General features: G+C 45.7%; 1 protein-coding gene across 1 annotated transcript in view; it reads left to right on the top strand.

The window, feature by feature from the left end:
• Nucleotides 1-14215, top strand: part of LOC139931678 (ryanodine receptor 3) — an 87498-nt gene that overhangs the window by 50568 nt on the left and 22715 nt on the right. The window contains exons 43-65 of the mRNA XM_071925255.2: nucleotides 1812-2085; nucleotides 2426-2540; nucleotides 3329-3461; nucleotides 4935-5038; nucleotides 5254-5389; nucleotides 5817-6003; nucleotides 6183-6291; nucleotides 6386-6506; nucleotides 7091-7260; nucleotides 8050-8270; nucleotides 8596-8686; nucleotides 9575-9715; nucleotides 10567-10730; nucleotides 10959-11037; nucleotides 11610-11699; nucleotides 11823-11969; nucleotides 12137-12199; nucleotides 12351-12426; nucleotides 12733-12856; nucleotides 13114-13229; nucleotides 13322-13389; nucleotides 13472-13593; nucleotides 13816-13865. Of these exons, the coding sequence (XP_071781356.2) occupies nucleotides 1812-2085; nucleotides 2426-2540; nucleotides 3329-3461; nucleotides 4935-5038; nucleotides 5254-5389; nucleotides 5817-6003; nucleotides 6183-6291; nucleotides 6386-6506; nucleotides 7091-7260; nucleotides 8050-8270; nucleotides 8596-8686; nucleotides 9575-9715; nucleotides 10567-10730; nucleotides 10959-11037; nucleotides 11610-11699; nucleotides 11823-11969; nucleotides 12137-12199; nucleotides 12351-12426; nucleotides 12733-12856; nucleotides 13114-13229; nucleotides 13322-13389; nucleotides 13472-13593; nucleotides 13816-13865 (2901 nt within the window). The remainder of the gene's footprint in view (nucleotides 1-1811; nucleotides 2086-2425; nucleotides 2541-3328; nucleotides 3462-4934; nucleotides 5039-5253; nucleotides 5390-5816; nucleotides 6004-6182; nucleotides 6292-6385; nucleotides 6507-7090; nucleotides 7261-8049; nucleotides 8271-8595; nucleotides 8687-9574; nucleotides 9716-10566; nucleotides 10731-10958; nucleotides 11038-11609; nucleotides 11700-11822; nucleotides 11970-12136; nucleotides 12200-12350; nucleotides 12427-12732; nucleotides 12857-13113; nucleotides 13230-13321; nucleotides 13390-13471; nucleotides 13594-13815; nucleotides 13866-14215) is intronic.

Below are 14215 nucleotides of genomic sequence, written 5' to 3'. Positions count from 1 at the left end.
GTAACCCACATACGAGCTGTCCAAACAAATGTCTCAGTTTAACCACAGAAGCAGAATATTGTTCCGTACTATTAATACCCCGCACACCTCCTGTCTCTTTTTCTTTACATAATAACATGGCTTCCTTTTCCGCTCCGCTGAAAAGCGTCCAAGTGCCTTTTCGTGAATGAGCTTTCGCAAAGTGTGTGTTTTCTTCTCCGGCGAATAGAGGAAAATGACTCCGACATTGTTCGCACACAACTGATTACCTCTCCTTTGGAAAGGGAGACTTGTACAAGTGGCTGATACACAAGCGCCGTGCTTTTAGCTTGACTGAAGCCACGTGAAAGACTTTGAAGGAGCTGTCTTTCTGCGCTCAAGGTCTTACTTGCATCACTGAGCCAGTTTGAATTGTGCCTTTTTTTTTCAGCGCTCAAGTACGGTTTGTGCTGGTTTAAAAATGCACCTAGTCAAGTGGAGGCCTTTTAACATCAATCTGATAGAGATTTGTGTGTGTTTGGGTGTGTGTTAATGTGTGTGTGCATCAAAGAGAAGTGGTTTAAAGAGTGTTGCTGTGTCTGTTGCTGTGACCTCAGAAGTTGGAGAGAAGGTCATATTTTCCTCTTAAAAGACAATGACATAAGGTTCACAAGGCATTGCAGCATGCAGTTCATTGTCAAAGCAAGTCTGCTTCTACCATTTAAAAGTGAAATCCCATCTCACTTACTGTAGAAAATGAGACCAAACTATATTTCAAATACACATATCTTTGCCAGTACTTAACCCTCATAATTTCTGAGTAATTCAGTATACAGCCAATACAGTCATGCGCAGCATTATGTTCTATTTCATGCTTCTTTATTTTATCCTATAACATAAGTTTGGAGTAATAATATGATTCTGATCATCTCTGAGAGCAGCATAGTGTAGGAGGTGACTGTAATATAACACATAAATGTTAAGTGATGTAATTTTCATTATCTCTGAAAAGAGGATGATGTGGGAGGTGACTGGCCCCCTGCCAGGAGTCATCAGCCTAAAATAAATGACCTTTAGCAGTTAACTACTATTGCATAATGTACAACATCCCATGCACAGGAGGACCTTATATCACAACATCCTCATACAGTGAGGGAGTCACTGGAAGATCACACAAAGTAAACCTTTGCCTGGGCGTTTAGGTCAGGACGCTGTCTTTCTTTCTGTCAAGAGAGATACCTCACTAACCTTGATGAATCCTCGTGGTTTATAATATGAGCATCACGTAGCATCATGTTATCAGCCTATACACACTGCTTGTTGTCCGTAACTAAAGTGTAAGCAGCAGTGGATTAATCACAAATTATGGATTCTTGTTAGGGATAACCTAATAATTGTGTAAGGATGGTTAGCAATTAAGAAAGACTAAGAATGAGTACAAGGAGTTTATTATACTCCCACATGTCTATCTGTCTTTAAATAAGTATCTATGTGTGCTTCGTCCCAGTTGTGAAATTGTTATGATATAAGAAAATATGATAAACTTCATTCATCCTCCAAGGAGGAAACGGGGATTGCAAGCATCACACACAAATTGCAGAATGATTAATACACAGGACATTGCACCATCTTGATGTCAGCATCAGCACAATACTACATTATCTGTTCATCATTATACTGAGAGCCGATCTCCTTGTTGATGACTTCTCTGGTCCTTTATATTGACCTATAATTTTCAGATATCTTGATGACTGATTGCTAACTTACTGGCCACAAAACCACTGAGTTTACCAATGCAGACCTTTACCTGTCCAGTAAAGAGCTAACAGCTGTTTCCGCTTGTCTCCCTACAGCCAACCTTAAGGAGCTGATCTCTCAGACCATGGTGAGCTGGGCCCAGGAGTGTCACATCCAGGACCCAGAGCTGGTCCGCAAGATGTTCAGCCTGCTGCGGAGGCAGTACGACAGCATCGGGGAGCTGCTCCGGGCCATGAGGAAGAGCTACACCATCAGCGCCGCCTCGGTCCAGGACACCATCAACCTCTTGGCTTCGCTTGGTCAGATCAGATCTCTGCTGTCCGTCCGCATGGGGAAGGAGGAGGAGAAGCTCATGATCGACGGACTGGGGTAGGTCGCGGCCTCAGTGAAGCTCTATTGGCGTTGAATACGTTAAGGATATGGGCTCAGTTCTCATCTCACATACAAATCATTAGTGTTCTGCAAAAGCCTCATATCTCCAATGTTTGCCTTTTTTGGACAAGCCAAGCCATTGACTATGCTTCTTAAAATGTAAAAAAAAAATATGAGCATCACTTGAAAACCTGGTCTTTTTCTTAATTCACAAAAAATCAACAAAATGGAACTACACATATACAGTGTTTTAAAGTGTACTGTGTTTTTCAGTGATTATTTAATTATTTCACTACATTTATCTGATATATCTGTCTTTATCCTTTTTCTTATCCAGTGACATCATGAACAACAAGGTGTTCTACCAGCACCCCAACCTGATGAGAGTACTGGGCATGCATGAGACTGTCATGGAGGTCATGGTCAACGTGCTGGGAGGAGACAAGTCACAGGTACTACAACTTCTACCTCTATATATTATCACTGCTTCAATTGGCTGCGTCTTAATGGAGACCTATAGATAGCTGGTGGTTTAAGGATATAGCTTCACCCTCAACACCTTACCAGAAATGAAATCGCTCATTGAAAAAGTTTGTGTTTTAGTGTGGTTTTGTACGGTATCATTTACATGTGGAGTATGCTTGCAGGGTGAGCGTGCGCTAATGAAGACGTGGTCCCAGTAGGTGGGCTTTCTCCTCAGGCTGACAGCATCAGTGTCTGGGATGGAGGGCAGAGAGGGCAGAGTGTGTCTGGCTGGCTGTGTGTGAAGGTGTCGGGCCTTTGTAGACGTTAATTAGGAAAGAAGACATCGGGGGGAATTTATAGCAACACGCCTGGAGGAAGCCAAATAGTCATTAGAGTAAACTCTGTACCTCAGAATAAAGCAGCAACCTCTTCAAATCTAGCTCTCCTTCACTATCAAATTACTGTTGTTTTGAGTGACAAATTCTCAGTCGCATTGCAATGCCTAGCTGTAGACAAGTAGAGTCTAGATAGATAGACTATATTTGTCTTATAAATACACAAGGCTGTTGTCTGAGAAAGATTGAAACGTGCCATCTGATCTTGTCTGTTAATTTCTGTGTTCTGTAATTTGTGACTGTTTCTGCATCATGAAACTATTCCTGATCTGAAAAGCAGCGCTTCTCTTTATTCTGCATTCTGCACATTGCCTCTTGTATTAAAAATCAAACCAGAGAAGAAGTTTGACCTTACTTGGTCTGTATGTGCCTCCCCGCAGGAAATCGCCTTCCCCAAGATGGTGGCCAGCTGCTGTCGCTTCCTGTGCTACTTCTGCCGGATCAGCCGCCAGAACCAGAAAGCCATGTTCGACCACCTCAGCTACCTGCTGGAGAACAGCAGCGTGGGCCTGGGTGGGTACAGCAGGGACCCTCCGCTCTCTGAGCCTCTGATTGGCTCCCACTATGAGCAGTATCCACCATGCTACACCCCTGGGGATCAGCCCAATGAGCACTGGTGCAGAGCTCTCTGTTTCTTTGCTGCCGCATTATTTTACTGGATGAACACCACACAACATGATCAGGAATCAGCTCAAACCAACTAACTGAAGAAGGAATATGTGATCACATTTCCCTCAAGAAAAATACCTATAGTAATCCTACAATAAATTTTACAAGGATACTACATACATACCTATAGGAATATTATTGTAATTCCATAGTTTATAAAAAATGCTATAAAGTACAATAAGGTCACTGGAAAACTCACTATTGAGTACCACAGACAAGCTGTAAGTCCCTATATAACTAGTAATAAACAGCAATATTACTGTGATTTTTTTATTAGGGCTTTTTCTTGCCTTTTCATGGTGGTTGCTGTGTTCTTTTATGAGCCAATGGACACAGGTTAGTGCTTGTGCTATGAAATGAGGGTCAAACATACTTGGAAGACAAGCTCTAGGATGTATGAAAGAAGGATGCTAAATGCTGTGACAGCATGCTCATTAATATGGGTGATATACTGTATACATCCCAGTGGGATCACAGGGCTTGTTCTTTAGCTGTGAGCCCGCATATATTAGCCTCGCACCTGAGAAGAGGTGTGAAAATGTGTGTGCGCGTTTCTCTGTGTGTCTATGTGTGTGTTAATGCATTGTGTGTGTGTGTGTGTGTGTGTGTGTGTGCATGAGTGCTGTGAATTCATCGGGAAAGAGAGTGACTCATCTCCCATTCTGTTAGAAGATGGCGATGCCACAGTCTCAGTGAGCACCCCGCTGGGGAGAGAGTGCGTCTCTCCTGGATGCACACACACACACACACACACACACACACACGCACACACACACACACATACATTACAGATTGCTCATAAGACAAGTAACAACATATTCACATATTCACAAAGTCATTTGGTTCTGCTCAAGTATAAACATGTGAAATTGCAGTTTAAAAAAATCAATACAAATTAAAAGGCAATTTCCACAAAAGTGTGCAAGATACAGTATATCCACAATATTACAGATGATGCGTTTATATGCACAGTGGCACACAAAATGGCTTCCATAAAGCCTGTGGAACCTAATATGAGTGTCCAGTATCCAGTGTCAAGTGGTAGAGGAAACTTTTCCTTTAACATTCATGTTAGCCAGCTGTTAGCTGCTAGTGAGATGTGGAAAGAGTGGAAACACTGCCCCCTGCTGTTCAGTGGAGGCGGCTCTCCCCTACGTTTAATATTCAGCACACTGGAATGCAGCTCAAAACCGAATCATCCAGCAACACTTTGTTGCAGTGTGAACACAGGCACAAGCTAACTGTCTCTGGAGATGTAAAGTAGAATAGAATAGATGGTAAGTGACTGACCCAGTGTGTGTGTGCTTTGTATCGCAGCTTCCCCAGCTATGAGGGGCTCCACTCCTCTAGATGTGGCTGCCTCCTCAGTGATGGACAACAACGGCCTGGCTCTGGCACTGGAGGAACCGGATCTGGACAAGGTAGGACTTAGTCTTTACTCACTCTCTGTGTTGGGAGTTTCACTTACCATACTATCTGTCTGCTTGATTCAGAGTCTAATTCAATCAAGATTTTGAGATCTAAACGGGCCTTGTATATCTCAAGTTAGAAGGAGATATCCAGATTGAAATTGCCTTGGATGCATACATTAAAGAATCAGTATTAAGCATAGATGTGTGATGTTTTGCACCTATAGGTGGTGACCTACCTGGCAGGCTGCGGTCTCCAAAGTTGTCCCATGCTTCTGGCTAAGGGCTATCCAGACATCGGCTGGAACCCCATAGAGGGAGAGCGCTACCTCTCCTTCTTGCGGTTTGCTGTTTTCGTCAACGGTATGGCGGTTGTTACTCTCCCCGCTCTCTCTCTCTCTCTCTCTCTCTCTCTCTCTCTCTCTCTCTCTCTCTCTCTCTCTCTCTCTCTCTCTCTCTCTCTCTTCGTCTCTCTCTTTGTTTATCTGTCTCTCTCTAGACATTTAGAAAAAGTGCATCAGGTGGCAGGCTAATTATCACCCATCATAGGTCCAACCAAGTTTGAAAGCCCTCCATCCAGTTGCTGGAGGCAAAACCTTCCTGGAGTTTTAGCCTGAGGCTTAGTGCTAGTGTGTATGTATGTGTGAGAGAGAGACAGAAACAGAGAGGAGTGTGTGTGTGTCTGTGTGTGTGTGTGTGTTTTATTTTATTGCTGATATTAATTATGTATTTGCTTGTTTGAATGCATTTATTCACATCCATCCCTATTATTATTGTGTGTGTGTTGCAGGCGAGAGCGTGGAGGAGAACTCCAGCGTTGTGGTGAAGCTGCTGATCCGTCGTCCAGAGTGTTTCGGCCCTGCGCTGAGGGGGGAGGGAGGGAACGGCCTGCTGGCCGCCATGAAGGAGGCCATCAAGATCTCCGAGACGCCTGCTTTGGACCTGCCCGGCTCTGTCCAGGGAGTCAGCTCCGACGCGTAAGACACAAAAACCAATTTGCTGCTCATTCTGTGCCCCAAATGTCTTGTTACCTAACAATGTCTAGCTGCGGTGTCTTTACCAAGAGGCCCTTTGAAAACAGTTTCTTCCTCTCTGTCTCTGTCTCTACGCCACTTTTTCTCCGCCACCTTTTCTCCGCCACCTTTTCTGTCAGCAGGTCTGCTGATGGTGATGATGAGGAAGAGGTGGTTCACATGGGCAATGCCATCATGTCCTTCTACTCTGCCCTCATTGACCTGCTGGGACGTTGCGCCCCAGAGATGCATGTACGTTTTGATGGATGCATCACAGGAATATCACACAGTTTAGAGTTTTTTTGTTTTGCTTTGACACTCTGCTCCTTCCTTTTCCCTCCTCCAGCTCATCAACAAGGGGAAAGGTGAAGCCCTACGTATCCGTGCCATCCTGCGCTCTCTGGTGCCCACTGAGGACCTGGTGGGAATCATCAGCATACCCCTCAAAATGCCCATCACCAACAAAGGTACCGCTTCCCCATCCATCAGAGGCCACGTCTCATTCATTTGCCCGACGCAGAAGGAAGCCTAGAAACTCGGAACATTCAGCGCGAGGCGGAAGGTTATCGATTTCACCTCGCTGCTCATGCCTTTTTAATCAGCACAACGCTTTACTGCACACTCCCATAGCTCTGAGTAAGCCAGATCATTTCTATAGCGGCCTGTCTTGCTCTATTGATTGATCTGCATAAGCGCGGCAACACTCGCCTCTTAAATTTGCTGCTGCGAGCGCCGCCCGCCCGCCCGCCACGCGGCGAGCTCTGTCGACAGGCCAAGAGCAGAGGCAGCGAGCCGTGGCTCCACCAGAAAAACTCTCATCCACAAGCCGCATGCTGCCTGATGAATACACATGACTCCCCTAATCAGAAAAGACTTGGCATTATATATAGCGTAGGCTGTTCTCAGTGGACTCCACCGCCTCACAGCTGTGTGGATTACACTGTATGGTGGAAGAAATCTGTGTTTATGTCGAAAAAGAAGTTGCATTATTTCTGTTAACTGTGCTTTCTTTTCCTTCCTGTCTTCCTTTCTCTCTCTCCACCGCTCTCAGACGGGTCGGTGACGGAGCCGGACATGTCGGCCTGTTTCTGTCCGGACCACAAGGCCCCCATGGTGCTGTTTTTGGACAGGGTGTACGGCATTGAGGACCAGAGCTTCCTGCTCCACCTGCTGGAGGTGGGCTTCCTGCCTGACCTGAGGGCCTCCACCTCTCTGGATACGGTAGGTGGGGCCAGCCACACCAGGGGGAAAGGCAACGAACGGCCAGCCTCTTTAACATGAACTTCATTAAGGAGTCTCAGGATCAATACTATCAGACAACATTTTATACTAATGAAGAGCTGCTCATTAAGCCTCGGTTCAAGTTTCTATCGCTCGCTCAGAGTTTCCCCGCTTTACTCATAACAATAAAGTTTTATAGTGGATTTTAAGTAGATGAACAAGATTGGTCAAATCTCAAACAGTTCCATTTCCGAGTGTTGTAAAGTCAGCTATTTTATGAAGGGAGCGTGTGGGCTAGAACCTGTGTGTGTGTGTGTGTGTGTGTGTGTGTGTGTGTGTGTGTGTGTGTGTGTGTGTGTGTGTGTGTGTGTATATGTTGTGTGTGCTGTGTACACTGCATTAGCGGGGGGGTTCGACCTGTGGTAATTCCCGGGACAGAAGGAGAGCCCTTGGTTAAGACTGGAATATCCGTGGCTTTTTTTTTGCTCCGGAGGTCCCTGAGGCAGCCGTCTGCCCCGGTCAACAGTGTTAATGTGGCAGCAGCTAAGAATAACACACAACCCCCAGCTGTCCGCACTGAGATCAGGCAAAACACAGCGTTGATCCACTCCGAAAAACACTCCGGATCGCACTCTAATCCGATCCATGCAGCACGAGCGACAATCTGAATCTCTAAATGTTAAAATTGTCCGAGCGTTTTGTGGTTTGGTGGGTCTTTATTGCACTACATCACGTTCCATCAGTCATTTTCTAAGGGCTGACACGACCCTTGCCCTTCTCTCTCTACAGGAAGGCCTGTGCACGACCGAGACGGCGCTGGCCATGAACCGCTACATCGGCTCGGCCATGCTGCCCCTCCTCACCCGCTGCTCGCCGCTGTTCGCCGGCACCGAGCACTACGCCGCGCTCATCGACTCCACCCTGCACACCATCTACCGCCTCTCCAAGGGCCGCTCGCTCACCAAGGCCCAGAGGGACGCCATAGAGGAGTGCCTGCTGGCCGTCTGCAAGTGAGGCGGCTTGAGCGTAAACGACCGTATTGATAGAGTTGAATGAAGTTCCTCGAGGCTTTTTTTTCTTCAGATTACGCACGGCCCAGACTTTTGTGAACACCAAACGAGCGCGCTATCTCGGCTGACAGGCACAACAAAGCTCAACAGTGAATTTTATCAGCCTTCTAGCGCCATCCTATTATAGTGCGGGGACCGGTTTCCCTAAAACATCTTCTTAATTCCATAATAAGTCAGTGAGACAGGAATGGCGTGAGTGTGACGATGCTGTTGGGGAAAGCCGGGTCCCGGGGCAGCGCTCTTATCTCTCTCTATTATTCTGCAGGTACCTTCGTCCCTCCATGCTGCAGCAGCTCCTGCGCCGCCTCGTCTTTGATGTGCCCTTGCTGACCGAGTACTGCAAGATGCCTCTCCGGGTGAGCGACGTCTTCCTCGCTTTTCTCTCTCTTTTTTTTATTTTTTTATACACCTTAGCCATCCTTTATCTGCCCTTTCTCTCTCATTTTCCCTGCTGGTCTGTCCGTCTGCCTCGGTTTCTGTTCTTTCCGGTCCGTCTTGTTGTCTCTCTCGCTCTTTCTCTCTCCCTGTTTTGTTCTTTCTTCTTCTTTTTTCTTTTCTTTTCTTTTCGAATACAGCCTAACCTCTCCATTTTGTCAGCGTGGTCGCTACACGGTCACGCTTTACTACCTCACTTTATTAGGTTGTCAACCTGCTGGGTGGTACCGACAGCGTTTATCAACCTCCGCCACTGTGCTCTACTCTAATATTACTGCTGTTCACCTCTCTCTCTCTCTCTCTCTCTCTCTCTCTGTCTCTCACACGCATTCACCCATATGTGCACGCTCTCACACACACCTACACACACACACACACAGACAGACGCCTTGTACCTCGTGTTAATCAGAGGTTGGCAGCTAGCGGAGGAGAAACAAGTCGGGGGAAGTGTGCGACTGTGTGATTAAAAGCTTGTTGGCTCCGCTCTGTCCGTCTGGCCACCGGAGAGCAATACTGGAGATGTAATAGCATATGACCGGCCTGTGAAACGGCGGACACAGTTGTTCTCTACTTTCATGTACACATTTGGATTTCATTTATGCTGAGTATGAGGGAATTGATTTCCCTTGATGTATCATCTGCTACACGGGCGTGGAGCAGTGCCAGTGTCTTTGAGTGTGTATGTGAGTGTGTGTGTATACGTGCTTGTGCCTGGTTCAACATAATGGCAATTGCAATTCTTAAGTCTCTCTTCTGCGTCTTCTTTTTTCTGTGTCTCTTGACCTTTGCCCTCCGTGTGTCCTCTCCAGCTGCTGACCAATCACTATGAGCAGAACTGGAAGTTCTACTGCCTGCCGTCGGGCTGGGGCAGCTACGGCATGGCCTCCGAGGAGGAGCTGCTGCTCACCAAGAAGATCTTCTGGGGCGTGTTTGATTCTCTCTCCCAGAGGGTGAGGGGTCGCCCATCTCTTCAACAGCAGACAGGGAGAGAACATTAGAGCTCTCCGCTAAGCAATCACAGGCCGATAACAAGCCGACTGAATCAGGTGCTCTCAGCTTTGATCACAAAGTGCTGACCGTGTGATTACAACCGGCTAGCAGCTCAGACCTTCTTCTAGGTTCTTTTTTCTTGCGAGTCGTTTTCTATTGAATTCGACTTGTGAGAAAGCCTCATTGCCTGAGCAATAGACATTTACATGTGTTTGGCAAAATGCTGACATCTACTGTATGCTGAAAAATATTCTGTGCTGGCTAATTTGGAGCTGAAATGCTTTTGTTTGCATATTATCATGAATGCGATCCACACAAATGTGATTGTACACGGTTCAGTAAATGACAACCATTCAGATATTTCAGCTTGTTCTTAATCAACGTAGCCGGTGATTTGTTGACACAATTATCTCGGGGTCTCTGTGATCTTGAGGTCTCTCTAAATGCGCGCTCCTGAAAGGAGGCTGTGTAGAGGGCTGGCCTGAAAACATCAATATCTGGACAGCCGTCATTGATCTAAAGCCTCGAGCATCCTGGTTCCTCAGCTCTTAGAACAATTCTGCATTAACGTCTCCTATCCGCTGGCCCTACACTGTCACTATTAGTGAAGAGTGGAGTGGCTGTATAGCTTCTTCTTTTTAAGACGAATCCTGGCTTAAGATCTGAGTGAACTAAATCCATTACTCTCATTTCTTAAAGAAGAGTAAAGGCATAAATGTACTGTAACAGAATCTCAGGAATGGATAAAGAGTTACAATTTGGCCATCTTTTACACTCTAAAGAGTATGTTTCTCTCTCTTTCTCCTTGTAGAAATATGACCCAGAGCTATTCAAGATGGCCATGCCTTGCCTCAGTGCCATAGCTGGAGCTTTGCCACCAGACTACGTGGACGCCTCCATCAGTACCGCACTGGAAAAGCCTGTTTCTATAGATGCTCAGGGCAACTTCGACCCCAAACCCATCAGTACAGCCAAGTAAGCCATATTAGGCCCAGACAGCTATGTGAAATATAATACCAGTCAGACTTAATACATCATAACTTGTTCTAAGTGCTGTGTTCAATATACACCATTTTGATGAAATACACAGTACATGGCTGTTAGACTTTATTACCATGCATTTACATACACTTTCTTCAAGCATGCTACATCAGGTGTGCCAGACTTAAATCCCGGTGAGTAATTGTCACACTCCTTTTACAGCATATCTCTTCCAGAGAAGCTGGAGCACTTTGCCAACAAGTACGCCGAGCATTCCCATGAGAAATGGTCGGCAGAGAAGGTAAGGAACTTCATTTATTCATTTATTACGTTGGATCAGATGAAAAAGTCCCTTGAACAGTGTTTTAAGAAAGTTCTCGGGTGTTGTCACGAAATGGAGAGGTCAATTCAGATGTTTCTCCTTGAAGGAAAACGGCACACAATAATCAGCTGAAAATCATTTTGGCTATATATGAAAGTCAGAAAAATGTCAGTTCAGATCAATATCTTGATATTACTGCAATCCGCTCTTAATTTGCTGTTTTTGTGGAATATCACAGCCTTGTTCCCCTAAATGGGATACTTTCTGATCATGCTGATATGGGAGTTACTACAGTTGTTCTAGTCACTGCTCAGAAGGCCCCTGCTGTCCTCCCTTTTGTGCCAACTGCTTAGCCTGCATTGTTGCGTCTCTCAAAATTTTAACGAGGGCTGAGAACAGCAAGAATCGAATGCGCCGTGACTTTTTAATGTGTTGTGCTTACCACCTAATCTCTTACCCCGTCTTTTAAACGATAAATCACGTCTTTAGGAGGATTCTGAAGACAAGGTTGCTTTCAGCCTTATGCGCTCCACTGTGTTTGTGTGCTTCAGGTTTTGCTGGGATGGAAGTATGGGGACTGTGTGGATGAGAAGGCCAAGACTCACCCTCAGCTCAGGACCTACAAAGCCCTGACAGAGAAGGTACAGTAGGACCGTGCAGAACATCAGATTTGTGAAAATGATGAGCATTTACGTCCGACATGATAAAGCTTCATAGTTAATGGGTTTATTCCTTGCCTCCTCTTTTCTCTTTCTGCACTGTAGGAGAAGGAGATCTATAGATGGGCAATAAGAGAGTCTCTGAAGAGCATGCTGGCTATGGGCTGGAACATTGACAGGACCAAGGACGGAGAAAGCATGTCTCAACAGAGGGAGAGCGAGAAGATGCGAAAGATCTCTCAGACCTCGCAGGTACAAAGAATATGACAGTATGACAATATACTAACCTCAAACTGTGCCTGCTTGTTCTTAAAAAAAACACTTGAAACACTTTGTCTCACTGTGCATCTTCCTCCTGATACTCTCTGCCAAAGATTTGTTTTTTTCTCTGCTACACCTTTGCTTTTGAACATTGACAGGCAAATGGTTTCAACCCAAGCCCGATAGACACGAGCAACGTGCTTCTGTCTAGAGAACTGCAGGTGAGTCACCCTGCATTTGCTTTATTATACATTTAATGACCTCTCGATCTGAATATGAGGTGAATAGCAATATTTCCTGCACTCTCCTGTGTCATGTGGGCGGGAAAGTGTTCCTCACGGAGATGCGTGTCTCTTTTGCCTTTGATCCAAGGGCATGGTGGAGGTGGTGGCGGAAAATTATCATAACATCTGGGCCAAGAAGAAGAAGAGTGACCTTGGAAGCAGAGGTGATTCGCTAATGAAGTCGTAGATCCATGGCACACAAGCGCACACAAGAAACAGAGCGAGAGAGACTGTGTGTGTGTGGGTGTATGTGTGTGTGTGTGTGTGGGTATGTGCTGTGTGTTTGCCGGAGTGTGTGTATGTGTGCCCGTGAGCATATGCATGTGCCCATCTCCAGCCTGTCTCGACTGAATAGGTTCAGCTGAGCGGTGCAGCCACTCCATTACACCATCTGCCGTCAGATGGAGACACACAGCAGACAGCCAAGGCTGATGGAGTCTTACTGAACACCGGGTTGCCTGCTGTTTCAGGTGGGGGAACACACCCTCTGCTGGTGCCGTACGACACGCTGACGGCCAAGGAGAAGGCCCGCGATCGAGAGAAGGCCCAGGACCTGTTCCGCTTCCTGCAGATCAACGGCTATGCCATCACAAGGTCAACACACTTTGGCCATTTTCTTATCTGACAGCTAACATGTAGAAAAGCCAAACCATTGCATCATAAAATGTCAAAAAATGAGCCAATGTCAAGGTTTTCTGCCTGGTTTTCTCAATTCAGCTAAAGTTGACTTTTTGGAGATACAAGGTCTTTGAAAGCACGGTTGATATATAAAACATCATAATAATAAATGCTATGAAAAGACAAATCTCAAAGTAGAGCTATCAAAGTATCGATTTCTATCTTTGTTGCAGAGGTCTGAAGGACATGGAGCAGGACTCTTCTTCCATGGAGAAGAGGTTTGCTTATAAGTTCCTCAAGAAGCTGCTCAAGTATGTCGACTCAGCCCAGGAGTTCATCGCCCACCTGGGTAAGATCATAATACATGAGACTTTATTGCAGGAGACGGTTAATAGTCCTGTTACTCAATATCAAATCTTTCATTTCATCTTCTCAATACAGAGGCCATGGCTTCCAGTGGAAAGCAGGACCGGTCACCTCATGAACAAGAAATCAAGTTTTTTGCCAAAGTAAGTGTGTGATATAAAAATGAGTGCTGTAAAATCTAATGTTATTTCCACAGACCTGATTTGATCTCTTGTCCTCCCTCAGGTCCTTCTCCCTCTCATCGACCAGTACTTCAAGAACCACTCTCTCTACTTTCTGTCCTCGCCCAATAAGAACCTGAGCAGCAGCGGCTACGCCTCCAACAAGGAGAAGGAGATGGTCACCAGGTACATGATTACAACACTCAGTCATTGTTATTCACAGCCACACACTATGACATTCAAACTGTCAAATTCTTTCCCAAAACAGCATCTTAAAGCTGCAGAGCAGCTTGTTAGATTCCTCTGCAAGTCTGAACTCTTTTTTTTTCCCACCTTCTGTCTCTGAATCTAATCATTGTGTTTTCTTCACTGCCTTTCTTTTTCTTTTTCCCTCCTTCACACTTCTAGCCTGTTCTGTAAATTGGCAGCTCTTGTCAGACATAGGATTTCCCTCTTTGGTAAGCTGATTACTACTCATTGGACAGCAGTGTGCGCATGTGTGTGTGTGTGTGTGTGTGTGTGTGTGTGTGTGTGTGTCAGAGCGAGTGCTTGTCAGTTTACAAGCTGTTTCTGTTGGGTGACTTTGGCTCATGCAACCTCTCTCTCTCTCTCTCTTGCTATTTTGAATAAGCGTCTCTTCTTGAGTGCTTTAACAGCAGTGAGGAAAGCGATCCTAAAAATATGGTTTGAGTGCACAACAAACCTAAAAGCTTCTTGGGTAACATATTATTTAGATATTCTAATATTGGAACATTCATCTGCAAAACGGCACAGAGCCGCTCCAAAAACCACAGCAGCTTGAGCCACT

This window comes from Centroberyx gerrardi, chromosome 17 (genome assembly GCF_048128805.1).
Source record: "Centroberyx gerrardi isolate f3 chromosome 17, fCenGer3.hap1.cur.20231027, whole genome shotgun sequence".
Classification (NCBI taxonomy): Eukaryota; Metazoa; Chordata; class Actinopteri; order Beryciformes; family Berycidae; genus Centroberyx; species Centroberyx gerrardi.
This window is presented reverse-complemented; position numbering and strand designations above follow the sequence as displayed.